At 42.6% G+C, this 24144-nt stretch overlaps 1 protein-coding gene across 2 annotated transcripts; it reads left to right on the top strand.

Annotated features, from left to right (window-relative positions):
• The first annotated feature begins 1475 nt into the window (after positions 1-1475).
• Positions 1476-20640, top strand: zbtb10 (zinc finger and BTB domain containing 10). 2 transcript variants are annotated; one of them, XM_080485047.1, is made up of 5 exons: positions 1476-2548; positions 8935-9964; positions 14993-15058; positions 17959-18134; positions 19509-20640. In XM_080485047.1, exons 1-5 carry the CDS (start codon positions 1871-1873, stop codon positions 19788-19790), a joined length of 2232 nt encoding a protein of 743 aa, XP_080341173.1. In that variant the 5' UTR covers positions 1476-1870; the 3' UTR covers positions 19791-20640. The 2 variants fall into 2 exon arrangements, with proteins under 2 accessions (XP_080341173.1, XP_080341174.1); XM_080485048.1 differs by lacking the exon at positions 14993-15058 and having other exon boundaries at positions 1491-2548.
• Positions 20641-24144: the final 3504 nt, after the last annotated feature.

Here is a 24144-nt window from a genome sequence, read left to right as displayed (position 1 = left end):
GTCAAAATTATTTTCAAATGAAAGAGTCATACAATCCTAGAGTGCACAAATGCATGTTGACTCCGTGTTCCCCAAGGCTACATCAGCTATTATCATTTAAACAGTTGCCCCATATAAATTTGGTTTATTTGTTGCCCTGCATCTTATGGATTCAAACAAATCTATGACTTCAATCGGTGTGTACATGTATTCTGTACTGATATGTCTTATTTGTGCTGTATATATTTGTGCTGACTAGTCTGGTTTTGCAGAGTTCAAGTCAGACTTTTAAATGTGGAATATAAAATCTACTGTATATTCATATTTCGGACTTATGGAGTAATTTACCAAATGCTTTGTGAAGAACCTTTAAAATAAAAGACTGGAACTGAGAAGGTGAACTGGAAAAAAAAGCGTAAATAAAGAAAATCCTTAATCGCATATATACATATACGCATTAGATTTCAGAAATGTATCATATGTATTCTATTTGGGTTTGCCGAATATTGTGTCCTGTTTACTGTAAGAAATCCCATGTTTAAGTCCATTACTAATATCAAGTTAATTGTGAGTGCTCATGAGAGCCAGAAAGAATAAATAGACACACTAATTGTACACAACTTGTTTTAGCACCCCTTTGGGAATTTACCCATAACAGCTGGATATACAATCCTCCCCCAAATTGTAATCGAAACCTGGGTTAAATCCTCTTCTTGTTCACACGCTGTGTGCAAAGCCCTTAATTGGACAGCTCTGAAACTAAACACCCAACTATGTCAAGCATAACCCTCAAAACACACAAGTAAGACGCTCACAGGATAGAGTGCCACCTGCTGGTTTTAATTCTAACCACAGGGAACACGAAAAAAAAAAAAGACTTCGCAGATGGTTTAAGAGAGAAAAATCTCACTGTGAGCATTAACAACTAATTTGTTTCTGAAAAATTACAGTTTGTGGTAAAGTACGTGCACTTTGTGATATGGGTCTTTTTCAATGGATGGTCTGGAAGTCTAAATTTCACATTTTGATTTACCTGAAAAAAGAAAAAATCTTTAAAGTCGTTAAAATTCTCAGGGACGAGCAATAGTACCAATAAATCAGTCACAGAAATTAACATGTTATTATATCGCGTTCTCAACAAGCATTGAATGATTTATTTGTAATTTATCTTGGGATGACAATTCAAATGGCATAACATATTTTCATGTGCTTAAATATAATTCCAGTCACATCTATATATATATATATATATATATATATATATATATATATATATATATATATATAGATGTTACTGAAATAGTTTTATTTTTTGTTCATTAAATGTGGGATTTGTTTAAATAACGTCTTGTGAAGTAAAGTTTGAACGTCACATAACCCTCCAGGTCCACTTCACGGTTGTTTGCAGACGTATTGTAGTTTAACTCCGGTTACCCCGCTTGGCAGGAGGTGGCACAAAAGTCGACATTAATAGACCGAGAGAACAAGCTGAGTGAACAGATGAAAAGCATGCGGAAAAAGGGTGCAGCACTCGCACACAAAGCCCCCTCGCTGATCCAGCGGCACCCCCATCTTCCTTTAAAAGCCGCCCCCTCCCTCCGCGGCCCCCCTTTCCCCGCTCGAGGTGCATTGTGGGGAGGAAAGTCGTTGCCATTCGACCTCTGCGGGGCCTGCGCGGACGCAGCGAGAACCCTCAAATTCATTATGCCTCTAAAACCTTTATTTATTTCCGCATAACCTACATACTCTCACCGGGAGGGCCAGGCGGAGAAAACACAGCGACGACGGCCCATCTCTTTCGGAGGATACAGCGCCCACAAGTACACAATTCTCGTGTCGGAGGAAGATACAGTTGAGAAAGTGAAGATTCGGAGAGATATATTGAGGAAAAATGTCCGGTGAGAGAAACCGCAGGTCGTTGGCTTTCCGAGGCGGTGGATTAGCTGGGTTAACGGGCTCCAGCGGCATTGGCGGGGGGAACTGTAACAGCTGGGAGGCCCCGGCCTGTCAAGACCGACATTTTAACGGGAACAGGCCGGATCAAGAGGAGGACAGGGATCTGGGGGCGAGGGGACCGTCGCAGAAGAGAGTGGAGGGCGCCGGGTCTGTCAGCGACAGCACGGAACCCGAGGCGGAGGAAGAAGAGGACCCGGAAGGGGGCAGCTGGGCAGCCGGGGACGGCGACGACCGCGTCGGCTCGGCAGACGCAGCGAACGGGTCCCGGGAGGGGAGCAGCTGGACGGAAGGGAACGGAGCCAGCAGCGCCGACGGCCCGGACAGTGGAAGCGGTGCGCGGGGGGGAGCCGAGCCGGGCTCCAGGAAATCTGGGGTCGAGATGAGACCGCAGACGCTGCTTCAGAAACACTCACTCTTTCACGCTTCGTGGTTGCAAGAGTTCCCATGGCTGAAATTCTGCCAGGAGACGGGACTCATGTCTTGCTCCTGGTGTCACAACATTGCCACTAAAAACAGCGACGAGCTGGTGAAGGGGAGTCGCAACTACAAGCGGGCCTTGCTGCTGAGACATCACCTGTCTTCTGAGCACGGGAGGAACGACCCCACCAAACAGGTAACGTTCGCTCCGCTCCGCGACACCAAGTAACCGCCGCAAAACTGGTTTTGTGAATGCGTGTTTATCTTAAACGGGTTTTTGTTTTTTTCTTTTCTCCATAACTTCTCTCCACGGCGAGTGTGAGAATGCGGGTTATTACTTAAGCTCCACAATCCCTTCTCCTGGCTAATTAGTTAGCATCGAGCTGCTAACCAGCTGCTAACGGCTAGCCTTAGCCTCAACAGCCGCTCGGAGCGGGGCTGTCTCTCCGGCTGGAGGTGGCCAGTGGCGGCAGTGGAAAGCCCCTAGCGAGGCTTCGGGGGTAGTGGGAGGCAAATGTAAACCACTTGTGAGCGTGGAGGCGACGAATCATTTATATCCGTGTAAAATGTCAGACAGTGTGTCCACTCTGCAGCCAGCACGTACGGACATGTTCCTGTGTGACACCTGCCAGCGACTTTCCCCCAGAGGCTGCTTTCTCTGTACGGACGGTTTTCGTATAGCAGCTAACCGGTTATCATCTGTGATTGCCTGTGAGATAATAGAACTTTTATGCAATGCTTTATTATACGCACACTGTACAACAGCCCATTCTTTCTGCTGCATCAGGCAGTCTTGATTGCTAGCTTTGCTAGAGGTCACACAATGGCAGGAGCTCGACCCTGGCAGCCTTTGGGGAACCGCACCCCTTCCCAACCCCCCCGCCTCTCAAGCACTTCTGTTGCCTCGCAAGTCCCGGGTGACCTCTGGTGCATTTCTTCCTCCTCCTCCACCTCCTCCCTTTAGGGAGCTAAATTAGAGGCATTGTGCGAGAATGACCCCCCAAAATCCATAGCTGGTGTCATTTGCAACGCTGGACAAGAGGAGAGTAAATCATGCTGCCCGGCATGTTGCCCGGAGCCTGACAGCTTGCTTGGCCAGAGGCAGCCTTTTGAATAGGCTTGAATGAGTGAAATAGACTAGGGGTAATAAAATCACACAGGATCACCTGAGTGACCATCTGCATTTTTACTTCAGTTGGATCTGGCTGATTAAGTTTATTACCACTTATATGATTAAATCCTAATCTTGCCTGTCAAAGACTGAAATGATTTGTTAGAATAATAACTGCTGCTACAATAGATTGACTAATTGTTTAACAGAAACGTTTGGTAGACCTTTGGTTGTTTACAGTATTTGTATATTGGAAAAAAGAATTCACCCTCCCCATTTGTGTCAGTGAACCCTTCCTTTTTTGATATGCATGGGATGTTTTTATTGGTTTGTAATATTTATTGCCATAAAGACAACACCTCTAATCTTTCAGTGACCTCGTAAAAACAGGGAGGGCAGGTTTACCCATACAATATTGTGTCAAAGGGCAATTCTCCCATCAGTCCCATGTTAGAAAAAACCCTACTCATAGTTGTACACTGCCATATCCTTCCTCATATCCTGACAATAGTCTGAACTGTCATGAGAATTAAGAGCTAGATGCTATTTGACTCTAATTTGTGCACAGAGAGGATTTCACCACTACATTTAGTTCCTTCCTTTTGTACACGCCATCACTAATCAGAATGACTTAAAGTGATCCACTAACTTGTACACATCTCTAATTGGTAAGGAGAGGAGCGGGAGTGGATTAGGGGCTTGGTGTGGCTTTTCCCTAGCAACAAGGACCCCAGACACTGTCGAGAGGTTAACCAGGCCATTCGCTTGAAGGAGACTAGCACTTGAAAGAAGTCCCATCGTAGCATTATGGGGCAGAATTTCATTTTGATTTGTCTTGAATCAATTGTTGGGTGTTTCAGTATTCCTTTTTTCAGGTCGTTGAATTCAGTGTTTCTTTAAAGACAGCTCTCTGAAATAAAACTGTAATCTTCATACATGTAGTACTGTTGAAATAAAGAGCAGCACTGTAAGGAAGTCTGCATTGTGAGGCAGTACATTAAAGAGGAATTATAGTGTTATGAGACGACGTCTTGTTCTGTTCACCCATTCCTGATGTTAGTCAGGCCTCTGCTGCATTTGTTGAAGCTAACTCAATTACCCCTTGCACACCAGGGCAGCTGTGGTAAATGTGGGTATCCTTGGAGAAGGGGGCTGTTGTCCTTAATTCACTAGATGTAGTCTTGTGCTTAGATTGTTCCCTATACTTACTGGTAAAAGGTCACAGTACGGCAAAAGCCGTCTGTTTGGAGTCTGACATAGAATCACTTATATTGTGTAGGACCAGTAAACAAAATCTTGTATCTTTCAAAAAAAGTCATTTTTTTTAGGAATGTTCTTCTGTAATGGTTGGCCCATGTACATTATCACAGAGTGTTAAATACTCATGAAACTGGTTTTGGTTTCACTTCTCCCCAGTGAACCTCCCATCGTAATCTCTAGTTCTCTTTTACAAATCTTTTTCTCATTTGCCAATCCTGATTATTCTCTGAATGTCAGTGACAAATGTGAATCCCTTCTTTTATAATCATTTATTTTAAACACTGCAGTCATTTATAGGAAGTCTCATACAAGTTAGGATCAGGATAGTAAAGTCAGGTGATTTATGTTGACCGTGTTGATTTGGTGGAAAAGCAAATGCTTTGCCTTTATCACTGTCAGTCTATGTGAAATTCAAAGTAAAACAATGGCACTTTAGTTTTAGAGAAAGAAATCTCTAAAATCAGGCATTTGACTTTTGCACTAGCACCACTTTCATTGTAAGGGAGTCTCCCCAAATAGGGAAGCGGACCCACGCATTGCAGCTTGATGCCTGGCAGAAAGATGGGATGTTTATTGGGGGCCACAGGTCAGGGAAACGGGTTGGGTGGAGCCTGAGGGAGAATTCTTCTCGTTGATTCTGCAAGCAACAACCCCCCCAACTGTTTAGCATTGTTACGAGGCAGGGAGACACTCAGTGCAGCCCTCCCACACCTTGGGCCAAACGCACACTGCAGTATTGTTTCAGTATCTGGGGACAGACGGGTTGGGGGGGCGGGGGGCTGCTGAGTGAAGGATACAGTTGATGTGGGGAGTTAGGGAGAGACTGGTTGAAGATGGCCTCAAGGCTGGGCTGGTCATGGGACTGGAGTGATACTGGGTAGGGGGCTGTTTTAGTAAACGAGGAGAAAAACACGTGTGCAATAAGGGTAAACAGAGTGTGGCCCCAGTGGGTCATTATGTTGCATGGGGACTGTCGTATCACATGATCTCTTCGAGGTGTGTCTATGTGCTTGTCATGGATGTGACGGCCTTGGGGCTTAGCAGTTTGTTTGGGTTTGTGGTTTACTTAGTTACAAAAAAAGTGCTTGAACAAACTTGTGGCATACCTTGACAGTGTAAGCAGGGCATCAATAAACTTGAATTTATGGCCATCTTGGTTTGTTTAATCCACCTGTAAATCTCACATTATTGGCCATTCACTGCAGATCTTGAAGCCTTTTTGTTTGACCTAGATCAAAGAATTCTTTTTCCGTAACACTCTTTTGGGTTTTGCGCTCTCTTTCTGCCTTTCATACTTCCATTCCTGCCATCTCTGGCTCAAATAAAAACCCAGCCACGTCATTACTGGGGGGCGGGAGAGGCCGACATTGTCCCCACATTCTCTCTTGGTCCGGCTCAGGCAGGTTTTTGCCTCCAGCATCTGCTGTGCAGGGTTGATCTGCTGGTTCTCTAAGCTCCCTGCTCACACGTGGCACATCTGGAGAAAGGATGATGCTGCTGATGAGGAGAGTATGGAGAACCATGCCCAGTACCAGGCTGTCCTAGCCTGACTGCTGTAGGTACTCGCACATAACTTTACAATAACGTTGAGTCTTAACCCAGATGTGGTAGTCTGGTGTTCGGGTGTCAATGAGTGGTTTTTAGAAATTATATGAAATTAAGTTATTGCATCTTTTTTATTGTATTTTCCACTTGTGCATATTTCTGTATTTTAGTCTTATTGGTAAATGCTGTTGAGTTTAAAATAAATAAATGAGAATGGTCGACAAAGAAAATATGTGCAAACTGTAGGCGCTAACAATCTAAGTTGAAAGCATATCCAGTGCCTCTTGCAGCGATGGCTCTCCTGCCTTTCACCACTCCAATATATTCCACCACAGTACTCAACATGATGACCACGTCCCTCCAGAGGCTTTGATGTGTATATCATGGAATAATTTTTCTCCCTCATCTCGCTCCTCATCCTCTTAGCCTCACCCACATGCACGATGGCTCCTTTCTATACTTGTGAGTGGGAGCTGCTGTGTAATAAGAGAGTGAGTGCCGAGCCTTTTCACAAAGGCCCACAGTGAGTGGACAATAAGCCTCGGGGAGAACATGCGCTATTGTGCAGGCTAAAATGGGGTGACCCAACTCCTTCTCTATCACGCTCGCTTTCTGTCCCCCTCTGCTCCACATTTTCTCTCCTGCCCTTTTTCCTCTGAGGTTTTGCTCTCTCAATCTCCGTTTCGTCTTGGTTTTTTTCTTTGTGTGTGTGTCGCTGCTCACAAACCACTTCTCAACTTCTCATGGCCTTTTCAAATATATGCTGTCAGTTCTGTTTCTATAGGGTTCATATATCTTCATATTTTCCATGTTTGCATCCTCTATTCATTTTGAGTAGTCTTTAAAGCATGTCAATCCTTTCACCTCCCTCATTCTGCCTTGCATTTTATTCCCTCCCATCCCTCTCTGTCTCCATCTCTCTCCCTCCAGCTGTGGCAGAGGATGATAAGCCCCCCTATACTGTCCTGTGTGCCCAGGCTGGCTGGACAAGAGCTGCAGTGTGGATGGAGTAGGGGTGGTGGGTGGGTGGGGGCTGGGTGGGGACCTCAGAGAAATGGATTTAATCTGAATTACTCGGCCTGAAACCCCAGCTGTGTGTATGTGGAGGCAGCTTGGTTCCTGTGTGTGTTTTTGTGTGCGTGTACATTCATGTGTGTGTGGTGGGCGGGGGCAAAAAATGCAGGGCTGGCGCAATGTGAATTATTCTGGATTAGGACATCTGCTCTGCAATTCTAAAATGACCCAGAGATGTATGCCCTGCTTGTGTGCATTGTGTGGAAAAGCTGTACGGTCTTCATCATATTCTGGGTGTTGGTGCATCTTTGAATTGTATTGGCTGGTGTATGTGTATGCTTTTACCTCAGCCCACACCTTACTGGTGCCACATATTTTGTAAGCATATGCTTGCGTGCGTGTGTGTATGTGTATTTCGCCCTGCTTCTGCTCAGTACCAGGTTGGCCTTCTGCCCTTCCACCCCTCTCTCCTCCCCTGATCCTCCTGTTATGAGGGAGTGGGGTCTGTTACAGGGTAGTTCTGTTCCTTTGCCAGTTTCACTCCCGTCCAACACCAGGTTGTGCCTGCTTTAGACACTTATCAAACTCTTATATAAATTTATAGCCTGGTAAATTTATATGGTGTCACTTAACTGTTAAGAAATGTGCTGCTAATCTTCTTTACAGTATAAATAAATGAACGTTGGAAAGAAAATTTGCTTATCAATATGAAATATTTATCCGTGCCCTCACTTCTCTACTGTTTTGTTATGAAATTATGAAACGCTGCCGTTTCCTCAGTGTAGAGGCTCTGCATTTTTTTCAGAGCATAAAAATAGTGCTTAAGATTAAGAAGGGTCTTTAATTTTTAGGAAATCACTGTACTAGATCCTGAGGTCTCTGGACCTTTTTGGGCGTTTCAAGAGGACACACCTAATAAGTCTTACTCATAGTAACTTTATTCTTATCTTGTAAATTCACATTTCCTTTTATGTATGAGTCACAGCTCGTGCAAAGAATCGTCCTACTGAGGTGGTTGTTGTGCTAGTTTCTATTAAGACTGTTCTCAGGATCAGCCTTTAGTCAATGTATTTGGGGACCCGTGTTTGAATCCTGGTTGCATTGACTTGCTGTGGTGACCACAATAAAAGCTAAATAGACACTTTACTTTTGCTTTGTCACAGTTGATCAAGAATGTTGCATGTCTTTTCTCTAGTACCATGGCCTCTTTGTCTCATAAAGTTAAACTTTTTGAATGTCATAGCTATTTCTTACACTTCAGGTTGAAGAATCGCCTCATTGAAATTTAAATGTTTTTAAGCTGACATTACTTTTTCTAGTGGAGTCACTCTGTAGTTTTTGTTACCGAATCAAACTGACTGTAAGACAATATAATGCCACACAGCCTTAAAGTAGTACGCCTTGCATTACCTCATTCCCACCTCCCCCTCAACAGAAGCCAGTTAAACCTGTTTTACCTCCAAGGCAGGTGCAGTGCTCTCACACGAAGAACCCAGAGTGTGTTTTCACCCAGGAATATGTGTTTTCACAAAGCCAGGGCAACTGACATGCAAAACACATTTGTGTGTAATTACTTTGCTCCTTTTCCTTTGAAGTTATTTCTGTCTGCATATAGACAATAATAGTCTTTCTGTCTGTCTTTTACCTTAAAGGAGACAGCGAGGCCCTCGGACAGTGCCAGCCCCTCCACTAACTGCTCAGAGGAAGACTACCGCAACAAATCCAATGAGAACTCCTACTGTTACCAGCTTCTTCAGGAGCTGGACAAGCAACGCAAAAGTGGAATCCTCTGTGACGTCAACATAGTTGTCTCAGGCCAGGTATTTCGTGCACACAAGAACATCCTGGTTGCGGGCAGCCGCTACTTTAAAACCCTCTACTGTCTGACCAAGAGTGAGGCCCAGGACCAAGCCACGGTCACACACCTGGATGTCGCTGCTGTGCAGGGCTTCTCGGTAATCCTCGACTTTCTCTACTCCGGGAATCTGCTGCTTACAAGCCAAAATGCCATTGAAGTGATGTCTGTTGCTAGTTACCTCCAAATGACTGAGGTTGTACACTCATGTAGGGCTTTTATAAAGGATGCTCTGAATATCAGCATCAAACAAGAGGCTCCCGATTCTGTAGTGGTGGACTACAACAAAAGGCAGATGGTGGCCAAAGAGGGACAGCGGGGGCTGGACCGCAAACCAAGCAACTTCTGGGCAACAAGCATCCTGTCAAAGCTCTCCATCAAGGCAAGCACCAACCAAGGAAAGGAGGCAATGGAGGAAGATGACGAAACTGGCAGGGTGAAGGAGGAGACCAGTGATATAGAGGTGACAGTGGTTGGGGGTGAGGGCTGTGCCCTGGTAACCCCCGGAGCCTCTGGTAGTTGGACCCACAATGACAACTCATCTGATTCAGCAGAGACCAATGAAACACGAGCAGCGAGTGGCCAGACGCAGGTCTTCATCTGGAACGAACCCACCACAGGTGGCACTGCTGCAGCACCCGCAGCGATAAAACGAGAGGCACCGGATGCTGCGGCTGGAAGTGGGAGGAGGAAAAAACAGACCACCACGCGACGATTTGTCTACAACTTCCCACCAGAGCCAGAAGAAGGATTTGACGAGGGCATGTTCCTTCAGCCTTCTGCCTCCTACCCCAGAGAAGACTTCTCCTCCCTCTCCGAAAATGCCGGTAACACACACCGTTATGCTTTTAAAACACTGCATACACTCGTATATTTTTCAGATAATGGTTCATACAATTAATGCATCAATAGGTGTCATTATCAGTAAATGGAGAAAACCGATCTGTTTTAAAGTAGAGCGATGTGTATGAAGGATCCTTGATTTACGATCCATTACTTGACTGTAATGCCTCTGTATATTTTAAGATGAATCTGTATGGAAAATGTATCTGTTAAGATGCACGTTAGGTTCTCTTGCATGCATTTATCCATGCAGTGTACAGTATTCACTTGTACATGGTGCTTGTTGATATTGACTCCAGCACATCAAAGAAGAATATTAACACACTGACACATTCTGGAGCTACCGTTACTATGCTATGGGCTCAAGTGTGCAAATTGGGTCAAAAGCAGCTTCTCGTTGAGAAAACATTCATACCGAGTAATATTATTAATGAGCAAGCTGCTTTTCTGCCTCTAATACATCCTCATGTCATGTTCATTTCCAGTACCTGTAACAAAGTCATTCAGAAAAAGGAATATGATTTTGCAAGACCAAATCAATCGTATAAGTCCCGTATTCAATTGCTTGCAATTGTTCAGTTATTCTTCACTGTGTGCATAGACTGTTATTTTGAGTGAATGAGTTGTATAGATGTTAGCCACATTGAATAACTACAGTGTTGGCAGAGCCCGGCTGTCTTATAGCTGATTCAGAAGTTGAAACTACAAATATGCTGGACAGGAGTAAGCTTCTGTTTACAATCCTGGATCTTGTGTGTGCTGACTGGATATTTCCAAATGAGATGTGGGTTTGATATATATAATTAATTTTTTCCTTTAGTTGTATTCAGTCTGTTCCTTTTGCTAATGATCTGAGTTGCTGAGTGCAACATTCTATTTGTCTTAATTTACACACTTTTATAAGCAGGCACTGCTCCTTCAGAAATATTTGAGATGTAGTATATAGTGTAACTGGTTCCTCCAAGATGTGGAAGCGTTTTATTTGTATTGATTGCGTTTATACTAACAATAATATTTTAGCCAGTTTCCCGAAAAGAATGCCGTGTAATACCTTTTCTTTTAAAACTCCAGCCTAATAATCACTCATGTAATCTCTTGCTTTAGTCATAAACATTAGGTAATTATTTTGAGCATTCTTAAGTGGTTATTTCTGTAGGCAGATGAAAGCATTACCTCATCCTCACAAGATGAGGTGCTCACTAAATTGTGAGAACAGTGTTTATAGCAGAGGAATAGTGAGAATGCTGCAGTCTCTGTGGATATTGCGGAGTTTGTTTTAAGTTATGCATTTTGAAAATAATTTTTCTGGAGAAACTATAACTTTACACATGCATACAGTCAAATTTAATTTAAGTTGTATCTGTACTAAAACCCGGTAGATGTAAACTGTTGACCCGAGATGTACTATTGGTATTGATTCCTCCATCCGGAGGTCAGTGGGTTTGAAGAGGGCAGTCGCATCAGGTCATCTGGTTTCATCTGATCGGCAGTCGCGATGCCAGATTCATATGAATGATCTTTCAGCTTTTTGACCTATCTAACCATGCCAAACATGTAATCTCCTCACAGCTGATCAATGCCCACCGAGGAGAACACTGCTATGGCCACTAGTATTCAATACGGGGTAAAAATAAGAAAAAACGTTTAAGATTTCAAACACCAAGCTATCACAACTAAAATCGGGAATGTTTCTCAGTCAGGTGTGTATCCAGGTCTTCATAGCTGTCACACCTTTTCATAATATCAGCCAGTCAGAGCGGGGGGCCTATGGATGGTAAACCCCTCCGAGACATTTGGAAAGTCGTGCTGCAGCATTTGGTTTCAAGAAAACAGGATGTTGTTACATAGAGCTTTATGATGATACTATAAGACCAGTTTTGCACTGAAACTGACCTGTTAAGCTGATTTTTGGATTGTCATTTGAGAAAATTCATATTTGTGGGTTGCTGGTATGCACAGCTGGTGTGTTGCGTATTAAATGTATAGATGTCCATGACAGATAAGTGATTTATGCCTGGCATTAATTTTTTAAGACAATAATTAATGCTGCGGTTTGGGCCGGCATCGAATCAGTTTGACCTTTTGAAGTGGTTTCATGTAATCAATTTTTCAACCCCCTTTTTTCTTGCTTGATGAAACCACTCCATCCTCTGCATATTTCCTGTCTCTGTTCACCCTTTGATACCTTCCCCTCTCTATCTCTTAATCTATCTTCTGCTCCATCCATCCCATAGTGCAGTTCTCCTGGTAATCTCTTCTTTCAGCTCCAGCCTTCTCGGTGTTCTGTTAGTCCCATTAGGGCCGCACTCCATGTAACCATAATGATATCGCATATTAAATGGAGTGTTATGGACAGGGGGAGGGGAAGTGTGTGTGTGTGTGTAGAAATGGAGAGCTACATTTTGTGTGAGAGTGTGAGAGAGAAACTCTTGGTGATGCAGGATAATGTAGAAAGTAGCGGGGAAACGGTTCTTCCCCCAGGCCTCCCTAAATGCTCTTAGTGCTTCCAACTAGTCCTCAGGCTGATATAATGTGTGTGTGAAGTGGTCTGGGGTGTTGCAACGTCCCAGAGAGGCAGTTGCTTGTCTGCTATTCTACAATCGTCTTTTCACACTCATTAAAAGTACGCCTTTGCAAGTAAAGATACAGTCACAACTTTGAGTTGGATGTTAAACGAGATTAAACGTTTCAAGGCCGCTGTTGATGTCTTTACTCCATTTTGCAGTTTATACATTTCTAACAAAAGCTTTTATCCATGCAAAATATTTGCTTGAAATCTAAATATTTGAACATGTTGTGCAATATCCATTTTTTGTGAAGCATTAAAACTAAAGATTTAGTCAGAAGGGACTGTTCAAAAAGTATCCCCTCGCAGTAGAATCACTTCACTGGAATAGTAAGGAACGGGGAGTTTCTGGAAGTATTGGACCAACAATAAGCCAAACATATGAGTGTTGGTGTCCAGACGATTCAGAGCTGGAATGAGCTGCAGATTGTCCCAGTGCTGTTTGATGTTCGTTCAAGAGGAAGACCTTGCGCCAATTTTTATTAAGCCAAAAAAAAAAAAAAAAAAACTGAACTTGTTGAATCATAAATCAATTTATCTTCTATTCCTGTTTTTTTTTGCTTTTCTTAATTTATGGTTTTAGGAAGGTGGTACCTATTCCAGCAGACATTTGGGTGATGGTGGATTCTTGAAGCTTGAAAAATTACTATCTCAGAAAGTCCTATTTCACAGTTTACAATGTTCACGTAACAATAGACAACTGTTTGAGGTTTGCCCCTGAAAACCTGCAAATAAAAGACGAACGTCTTAATCTCTGCGAGTCAATACAATGACGATACTATGCTATCAAATAAAATTTAACTCTCGCTTTTACAAATATGAAACTGCTGCAGATTTTGGTAGCGATCAGATATCCTGACTCCGTAGATGATCAGACTCTGTTTAGTTGACAGAGAAATTAGTCACGGGGGTCATTGTTGGTTCATGTAGGTCTGACATAAAATGTAAGTCACGGCATTGGAAATTCAGCGTCTTGTGAACAAACACTTCTTATTTTAGTCTTTGCTTGTGGTGACCTGCACAGACGCCAGTCAAAACCATATTATTCCCATCTTCACCCCAGAAGTCCTGAGCCATTGAGACAGAAACCTGTTTGTCACCTCTTTTTGAAACGGTGTTTCCCACACTCTACCTCTTTCTGCCTTCCCTTGATTTATCCTACTTTTGCATGCCGTCTTCATTTATTTGAACTCTCTCTTGATGCCTGTGTCACATGATCACAAAAATGTTTGTTATGCTTTAGTAAAATGTTGCATGGCAAAGCTTGAGATTGCATGCACTGATTATTCAATCTGAACACATGAGGATTCATCATCTTTGCTCATCTGCAAAACTGCTCACCAAAAATTCATCTTCGGTTATGAAAACCAAGGGGCCTTCTTGCTCAACTTATCGATTGCTTGCATCCTTCTTTTGGAAGCCTGTGTTCAGCCATCCTGCAATATTGGTTGTCCCAGTTTCCTGCAGTGCTGTCACACTGTCGGCTATCTACTTTTCTTCAGTTTGATTTCTGCAGTCATGCTCCAAGGATGAAAACACTGGACCGCAAGTGGTGGCCCTCTTTTCTATTGCGGGATACACCACCATTGCAAGCTATATAATTGTTTTAACGTGTTTTTTTTTCAGCTGGTGGTGGCGGTACGTTTGTTGTTGTTGTATAAAATAGGAGCAGATGAGGCCGTTTGAAAGTGAGGAATGGTTATGAGGATGTGGGTGTTTTCCTGCTGGAAGCCAACATGTGGCCAATAAATACTTGGGTCTTCTCCAAACAGGACTGTTGGGTTGTTTAAAGAGTGGGTGCTGCACAAACGCACAAGACAGGTGTACATTAATTTGCATGTTCGCTCGTCTCTGGCACACAAGTGAACACGCCCTTGCAAAGTGACCTCTCCAGCTCCCCCTCAAACCCCCCCCCCTTCACCCTGTTCTGAGAGGTGCAAAGCCACTAGGGGCAGTCCCTTCCCTCCCTAATCCTTGCTAATGCACCGTGGCTGTCCTCACTATTCCAAATATTGACCCAGGGAGCATAGACACACACACACACACACAGGGGCGTGTCTTTAATGGACTTTAAACGTTGATGCTTCAGGAACCGGACACACATGCACACACAGGTGCTCACACAACCACTTACAAAAGCAGCGTGTAACATGAGCTGGTGTGAGGGCGCCAGTCTTGGATTTTGTAATTAACCCCCTCCTTGCTGCAGGACTGTATTAGCTTTGGGGTGGTGGGGGGTGTAAGAACACTGCTTTGCATACAGTGCCTGTGTGTGTATTTACCTATGTTGTTCACTGAAACTTCCATTGTTCCACACCGGGGGGGGGAGGGTGCTTAGTTGTGTTCAGAAAACATTATGACCCCTTCGCCCACCCCTAGGCTCTCATCCACCTCTCATCTCTCTCTCTCTTCCTCTCACTCCTCTTGTCCCCTCCCCCTTTCCCAGAGCTGGCCAATCAGATCCAGTATAGCATCATCCAAGACTTACAGCAAGGGGAGTCCTGGGAGAATGGTAAGATGCCACACTCTCTAGACTACAGCTTAACGACCAGCTAAGACCAATCTAGCGAATCCTGTTATGTTGGATTAATATATACAGTATCTTTGCAATATTTGTGGGTGATCCATTTATTGTACATCGTCTTGGTAAGATGAGACAATCACCCCATTTCCTCTAAAGGATTCATGTTCAGTAACTCTTTGAAGATGTGATCAACCTGCATGGTTCTCCAGTCTCGTCAACCGTGTACGTCCTCCTAAATGAAACGGCTTCAATTTAACAAATTCATATGTTGGAGCCTCGAAAACACAAGAATTTCAACTTTGTATTTTTTTCTGGAAAATTGAGTCTATTAAATAGTAGTTTATCTACTTTTATAAATATAAGATTGTAGCTCTTGAAAAGCATTAATATGAGTAAACACTTAATGCTAACGTCTCTATCAAATATTTTCATCAGAAGTTTTACATTTAGAAATTATCTGAACTTCCTGTGGATAGTTAAAGAACCACTTTGTTGATTTCACTGACAAAGAAGAACATTTGGTCAAATTAAAACCAAAGCAGTCATTGAAATACTCTGTATTGTAGTGTAGACTTGGAACCCATAGACTTTGTGTGTGCAGTATGAAGCGTCTGTGGTCTTCTTTCTACATTTGAAGGTAATGTAGTAGACGATATGTTCCAGCAACAAACACAATGTCAGTCTCATTAGTTCTCCATCTGCTACACTGTAAATTGTGGATTTCATACACCTGGGTATGGCAGGAGGCTGGACTGTACCATGTTGCGCTCCTCCGAATTGGAGTTGACAAATGCTACAGCAGACTTCAGGAGGAGAAAATTAAAATCTTATCTTGTACGTCACGCCACAGCTTCTACGAAATAAATGAAGCGAACCAGGAATGGAGCGACTGTTCTAGTAGCGTTTTTGTGCTGTGGGCGTTGCACATCATTTCACCCATTTGGGAATGTGCTAACTATTGTTTTGGTGGTGGTGTTTTGATGATCACTTTCTGCAGCGTTTCTCTTGGTTTTTAGCTGCAGCTCGTTGCATTAGTGAGACGCTGAAAATTCTCACACTGTCAGGAGATCATTTCAGGCCGTCTGTGGTGGCAAAACCACCACGACAGCTGTCTACAAACCTGTTTCTGTTTGCCAAGCAAGACCACAGATCTCAAGCCAATATTCTCGTGTATGGTAATTGTAGAATCTACGCACCTTTCGTTGATGTGGGGAGCTGGTATTGATACCAGCTGCCTAAAGACAAAAGAAAAGCCACTGCAGCTGATAGCACACTAACTTTGGGAGTAATGTAATTACCCATGATTGAATTGGTTCCTAAAAGTCCCTGCACTAAGTGAAGTGCATATAGGAAACATACGAATGAATGTATGACTAGAGAGCAAGTATACAATATAAACAAGTATAAAATTGGTGCCGTGAACTGTTAAGACAATGACCTCTCTATGAGAGTTCCCACTTCCATGTTTAATATGCTTAAAGTCCAAAATGACCCCCTCTTACACAAGGTGCTTCTCTGCCATATTCAAGCGAGTAAACACTCAGGTGACCTGCTTCTCATCAACCCTCCCCCGTCCTCGCTCTTCCCCTAGCAACCTACCTTGACGACGCCTGTGTTGTGCTCCCTGGCTCAAACAAAAGGAAAGGCCCTGTTGCCCTGCTCCATCGAAAAGACCGTCCCTCTGTTCAGAGGCTTTATTAAAATCAATAAGTTGCTTATTTATCAGTAAGGTGGGCCGTCCCCACCGCTTCTGTGAGACAACAATACAGGAGTGTTAATGAGGAGAGCAGTTCTGCAAGGGAGGGGAGGGGGGGAGGGGATTCTAAAAGGCATGCTTATTAAGAAGCTGAGTATGGTGGAAATTGTTCAGGAATTAATCCACATATTTACAGAAACTCGTATAGATCATGTGTAGACTCTCATAATTTCTTTTGAAAAGCATGCATTGTTTAATAATCGGCACGAGGACATTTGTCACTACAAACTCTATTTGCTTCCTTTTCACGCAAACATTTTCAGACACGTACAACAAAGCCCTGGATTTAACCAAGTACACACAAACCGGGAGAGTTTGTGGTTTGGGTGGTGTATTCAGTAGACAAAAGTTTTGTGTCCACATGTATTGTGGTTCCCATCTACTTCAAGGATTGTCAGTGAATAGTTAAATTTTCCCATTTTGAATCCGTACAGTATAGCGTGTCACGTTTGATTCTCAGTGTAAAGCTCTGCAGTCTTTTAATGACCTGAGGCAAACGGTGCATCTCTCTCCATTATGTCTGTGTTCTTCTGCCTTGAGAGCTGAATGCAGCTTGATTTTCCTGCATCTATTTCTGCCCATGACAGAGCCTTTAATATGTTTTTCTGAAATGATAACCTAATGTGACCACAATCTCATGGCCCCACACCTCTAAACCTGGTGAAAGGTGTGCACTGCTCTCCCTCTGGAGAGTTAATGAGTTGACATGTCCATGGCGAGCCCCCGGCCTCGTTAGGCCGACCTAAACACAAGTGCTGGTAACTCGGCAACAGTCACAAATCTAATTGTGCAGAAAACCCGGCTGCTGTTTAATCATCTTTGTAGGTTAACGAAGTTGCACAGCATTGACTTGAGTAATGTTTTTACATCAACATTTGTGGTTCTCATTAATGGTAACCACATCCTAAACTCTGATTTTGTAAACAGGATATTGACACGTTGCTCTCTCATTAGAGGATCTATAGACGGAAATGTAGCTTTTATGATAATTGTCTTCTTCCATCTCGGCGTTATTGCTTTAAAGTGACTTCCTGTTGGATGAAAACTTCACTTCAGGTTTGTTGAGGGACTGAAACGTGTTCCTTACTGACCTTCTTCTGTCTCTACTTGTTTGTTTTTTCTCCCCCCCCAGGCGAGTCCGCACACCTAGCCCTCAATAAGCTTAAGTGCCCGCACTGTAACTACATCGCCAAGCACCGGCGCACGCTGAAGAGGCACCTGATCATCCACTCGGGTGTGCGCTCCTTCAGCTGTGACATCTGTGGCAAGCTGTTCACCCGCCGCGAGCACGTAAAGAGACATTCCCTGGTGAGTCCACATATGCACAGGATCTGCTCCTCCCTTCCCAGCAGCGCCGGCGCCACGTGACCAGACTCCTCCAGCTCCTGCCAAACGTGGCTGCACCCTCACATCCCCGCCCTGCTCCGCCTCCTCACCAGCTTTGGCTCCAAGGAGGGACTGCAGGAGAAATATTTGGCTACAATATTTATTTTCTAATCTAGGGAGTGTTTGGGGGCCACTCACCCAGTGGTACAAAACACCACTGAATAGAGGAAGATCAAATACACAATTGCAAAGCTTCATTTCATAGAAAATGAAATGTTATGAAGTTGATCACAGGGCAAACGGAGAAACAGTTGCACACACTCATGATCCCACTCACGGGACAATTTAGAGGCATCAAACGTGTGTTTTTTTTTGGACTGTGAGGCGCCAGTGCTAACCACTACACCTCACTGCATGCCTGACTTGAACCTTATTTCATCAAAGCTCACAAACCTTAATGTTTTTATTAAAAATTACCAAAGCTTAAGTCATGACTACAAGTTGTATGAGACACTGTTGCTTTGTGTCTTTCAGTGTACTGCTGTGTACAGGGAACCACAAAACACTTTGCAGATGAATTAGTCCTCAAGTTAAACCATCAAACCCCAGAGCAGTATTGTAATAACATGAAATACTTCAATTCAAACAAACTATCAACTAAAACCAAGTTCTGGTTACCTCATTCAGTTGTCAATACTCAATGTAGTTACCCGACCTTCACATCCCCAAAAATCACTATTTACTCATCGAATAAACATGTTTACCTTCACTATGAAGATAAAATAGCTAATAACTGTTGTATTTAGGAAGATTCCTGCTTCTGGGAGCCTGAAGAACTACTCATATTTTGTGGCCATTATTTGCTGTTGAGCTCTTTCAGAAGTACAATTTAGTGTTTGCTGATTTCTCTCCCATCAAACCGACAGTAAGATGAACCGTTCTGTTCCTGTCCTGCTGCCACTGACCAGATTTGACATGTTTCCTCCTAAACATTATTTCCTCGACTGTTTGTGAGATCTAGAATATTCAACCAAAAGCCACAGAAGTAGAGATTTGTTTCCGTGTTCTGTTTGTTATCCGGGCGTCCAGACTGTCCAATGACAGATAAAATCTCACGGAGACAAAAACACATTATCTCTTCTTCCAGGAGTCACTCCAGCGAGTCGTTGACACTTTGACCATAGATTTGGCTAATTTTTTACCCCGGATGCCGCTCCCGCTGCAACTGGAGTTTGGACCCGCGTTTCCCACACTCTGCAGTCCTGTTTTTGGTGCATTTGGTTGGTCAGTCTGACCGGTTTAACATGTGATCTAACCTGCACCTCCACTCCTCCTCGACCCTCTCTTCCTCTGCAGGTGCACAAGAAGGACAAGAAATACAAGTGCATGGTGTGCAAGAAGATCTTCATGCTCGCCGCCAGCGTCGGCATCCGCCACGGCTCGCGGCGCTACGGCGTGTGTGCGGACTGCGCCGACTCGCACCAGGCCACTCAGGAGGGCTTGGAGGGCATCGAGTTCCCCCGCGACGAAGACTTTGACGGGGAGGAAGGGGAGGAGGCGGAGGGGGAGGAACCCAACGACAACGACCAATCAAATTGGGGCGAGGGCAACGCTGGTGCTGCCCCGGAGGAGGACTGAGGAAAATTTAACAAGCTTGAGAAACAAAAATTTAAAAAAAAAAAACGAAACAACAAAAGGTTGATGTTTAATATATTGTGTATACAAAAACTAGCTGGTAAACAATCAACTCCAAAGTGCTATCAAACCTTGAGGTTACTTAATTGTGCAAGTATATGACAAAGATGGATTTTTAAAAAAAGAGCTTTGTTAGAGTGCGAACTCCAAGATGTACAGATTTTATTATTGTCAAAACGTGTCCAACTCTGGGCCGCGTGCCCACAAGAGACGATTCTAACGGCGAATAATATGATGAATCAGGTTTTTTTGGTGATGTATTTTTATTTCCTGTTTTGTTTTTTTTTTTTGGGGGGGGGGCAAAGTTGGGCAGGGTGTTTGTAGTTTCTGTGTTGAGATAGGCCAATCATCGAAACAAAGATATGTTAATTATTTAATTTATGAAAAGAGGTTATTATGGTCTTATCAAATGGTATAATTTTATTTGTTTTTTTGTTTTTTTTTTCCCAGTGAGCAGAGTTGCAGTAATTGTTGCCGCCGCTCGCTGCTCACTCTTTCACTCTGAAAGTATATTGCTTGGTGCTTGTAGAAGTACACAGAAGAAGAGCATAATTGTCCACAGGAAGATTTTATTTTGCTCTGTAGATCTTCTTTAGATGCGCTAAATATATTTCTTTTTCTTTTCTTTTCCTTTCCTTTCCCTGCACAAATCTTGGAACCAAAAAATCTGTTTTGTGACTCTGATGTATCGCAGCCATATTTATGATTAATTTAAGAGCGCTGTGATATTGTGCCAAACAGACCGCACACCAAGATTGCGCAGGAAACAAGAACTACTGAATACGCTTAAGAGAAAAAAAAAAAAAAGTAAAATAACTCGTTGGGTTTGTTGTTGAGGGGTGGGGGTGAATAAAAAGAGAAAGTACAAGGGGAAATGTTATTGCTAGCTTTATACAAATCACAGCGTCACAGTAACACTTTATTATTATTAAACAGAAGCATTTGACTTTCACTTAAAGCTTGAATTTTGCCAAATGATGAAACGTTTGGTGCTGTAATGCTTGTTGCAGGATACTGGACCTACTGGCTATATATGATGTTTATAATCATAAAGCTTAAACTGACTCAGTTATGCATATGTAATCAGCTTAAACTATAGAACACTGTTATGCTACGGCGACTATCAGGTATGCTTTGCCATTATTTTTAAGCTTTTTATTTTATTTAATGTACACACATACACAGAAACATACCATTTTGTAGAACTACCGGCAGTACTTGTAATTGACATTTTGAGGACCTAAGTGGACACCATTACATGTGTGCGTTTGTTTATATTTGGTACTGAGGTTTAAAGTAAATACAGTATAAATATATATATTTTGAATCACTTGAACGTAGTAGGCCGTGAGGGAGGAGGCAGAGTGCGGAAATCATGATGTGTGACGTGTTAAGTCTAAAGAGAACTCCATTTTTCATTTGTCAAAGGATAAACGCAAACGTCATCTTTTTAATTTGATACAGGTTTGTACTTGTTTTTGTTTTTTTTCGTTGGTCTGCCAGGTAGAAAAACACTTTGTTCCACAAAAAGTGAAGCTCTATGGCGCCTCATAGACATGCACTTACTTTTGCGTTCATGAAAAGAAATTTCTTTTTATGTTTCTGTGTTTCCCCAAAAGCGGGTCTGAATGGAACTATATGAAAACTGTTGTCTTTCTTCCAATGCGCAACTTTTTTTTTCTTTTCTTTTTTTACTATTAGACGTTTTTTGTTTCTCTTTTTTTCTTTCTTTTTTTTGTTATTTAATATTATATTGACTCCAAAATGCAATCAAGACTGTTAATTTCTATTTGTCCAACCAAAATTGTTGTTTTTAATTATTGTTGAAATATAATGTATGAGAAAAAGCCAGGTGAATACTTGCTTAGTGTAGAAGATCCTCGCTCGTGTCTGTAATTGTTGAGATTTTTAAATGTTTTTAATGCTCCAGAATCATTCACTTTACCCTTCGAGACATGTTTTCGTTTAATTTTGTCCTTTCCACAGATGTTACCTTTCTCCTTTGTTCTTTCATTAAGCACATATTTCCTAGAGAAACACGGATTGTTTGCGGGTTAAAACCTTGGAACAGCAGTATCTGTTCATATGCAGTGGATTATACAGTATGTACTGAAGTGCTAATGATGCAGAAGACGTGACCTCCCCTTTACGCTCAGTGGAAGAAGATATATTTTAAATCATAGAGATATTCATCCTCTTCGTGTCACTTTTACCTTCAAATCACTGTGGGCGGGGTTATAGTGTGGAGAGATATATATATATATATATATAAGTTGAGAATATATGAGATAAATATATATATATATATGAAGAATATATTATTTAACTAGTGGATTTACTTAATGAAACACATCGGCAGTCAGCTATAAAACCTCCGGCCATGAGGGTTTGTTTCCGTGAACTTTACCCTTCCACTTTCTCTCTCTCTCTCTCTCTGTTCACGCCATGTGCTTGTTCATCACGCCATCCTGTTGTCTCGTTTGTTCTTTTGATACTATTTACCATCCTACTGATTTTACTGTAATGAATGAAACTCAAAAACTATGATGTATCATTTTAGATTTTATGCTGTATTTGTTATATGGACAAGAAGAAGAAAAAAAAACTACACAAAAAGACAAAAGCAAAAACACTACAGATGTAAAAGCAGAGGTTTTTTTTCCCCAGCTGTATTTTTTTACGCTGTCGCAAAAGGTTGTATTTTTCAATTTCTCTCAAACTTTAACAGTGATGCAAAACTCGGGCCGCGCCTCAGTGCCCACCGAACACAAAGCAAATTCAGGTTACTCTTTTTACGTTTTTATCAAAGGTTTTCAAAGATGGAACTACATTCTCCTTTTTTCTGTCTGAATTGTACTACTGTTCCTCTCTATACTACATTTTAAGAATAAAACTTTGATATTGCTTTAAGCTCTTCGTCCACTTGTTTCCCTGCTGCGAGGCCACTGATGGCGAGATGGGGCGCGGGAACAAGCCCGCCTCTGTTTCGGAAAATCGATGAACAAAGATGCATGTATTCCAACCCGCACAAACACCAAACACTTTGTTGCTGCAGCCTCTCAAACAAATGTAAGTCATTCATCACTTTTATTACAGGGACTTTAATAAAGACCTGCGTGTGGGTTGCTATGGTGTGACTATCTCTGAGCAGTTTGACCTGAATGGTCGGTAGATACAGCAAAGGGGAGAAAATGTGCTTATCTGTGTTTGTTAAATACACTTTAGAAGACATCAGTCACTATCAACCGCAAGAACAATCGAATACTGAAGAATTAAATCAACTAAAAATGTAATTTCATTACCAGGTCAGTCATTTCTGTGACATTAGTTCTTTGTTGTAGAAATGGTTGTTGGTAACAAGACGTATACCTTTGAACAACCTCTTTATTGTCCCTCTTGAAGTGGTGCCACATTTGTAAAGAACGTGCATTCGTGGGATGAACAGCAGTGAAAGAAATTGCCAAACAGCTTGTCTTTACTGTTGCCTGTTCTGAACTTCTGTGTGCACCTATCAATGGGTTTTCTCTTGCCTGACACATTTTGAGCAAAATGTAAACTGTTTTTAAATGCTTCACCCCGGCACAGTATTCATTAACTGCGTGGATTACGAACCAGCACAGTGACACAGTATCTGTGTCACCGCAAAGGTTTTAGTGTGTCAGGGTTCGTTCTGACACACCTGTAGTTAAGGGATAACCACAGGCAATAAACTGCAGACAGCCAAGGGAAACCCATGATGATGTTTTCAAAGATTTACTGGTCAGCGTCAGGTCAGATCAGCAAGGAAAAAGAAAAACAAACTTGTTTTACTCTGGTCTCAACCCACCATAAGCAGTTCGGAGCAGAAAGTATATCTGATCATGTAGAATGAGCCAACATCTGCAGTTTTATTGCAGATGTTCCTGCCGAGGAATGTTCTGGACCTGCTGATGGTTTTCAGGTTGTATTAAAAGCCTGCGTGCTGCCCCCTGCTGTTAAGACACGGTCTGACACTCTACGTGCACGCTTGTTGTCTTTGCAGCCACCAGGTGGCAGCACTTGTCTTCTTATTCCCTCCTCCAGCGTCCACAAGGCAACATGGCCTCTTGCAGTGTTTAGTTTCTCAGAGTTGGTACTGATGGAGGAAATAATCGATGCTTTTGGTAAAATTTCAGCCTGGCCATGGGAGGATTGCTGTGTGGGATTTGCATGTTCTCCATACGTGGGTGCTGGTTTCGCCTGACTGCTGGTGAGTGCACTGATTTTGTAATTTAATATGTTTTCAATTGCTGATTTAAAAAAGAAGAAGAAGCAGCAG

The sequence above is a fragment of the Lipophrys pholis genome, assembly GCF_963383615.2.
Source record: "Lipophrys pholis genome assembly, chromosome: 17".
NCBI lineage: Eukaryota > Metazoa > Chordata > Actinopteri > Blenniiformes > Blenniidae > Lipophrys > Lipophrys pholis.
The sequence above is the reverse complement of the archived record's forward strand: the minus strand, read 5'-3'. Positions and strand labels throughout refer to the sequence as shown.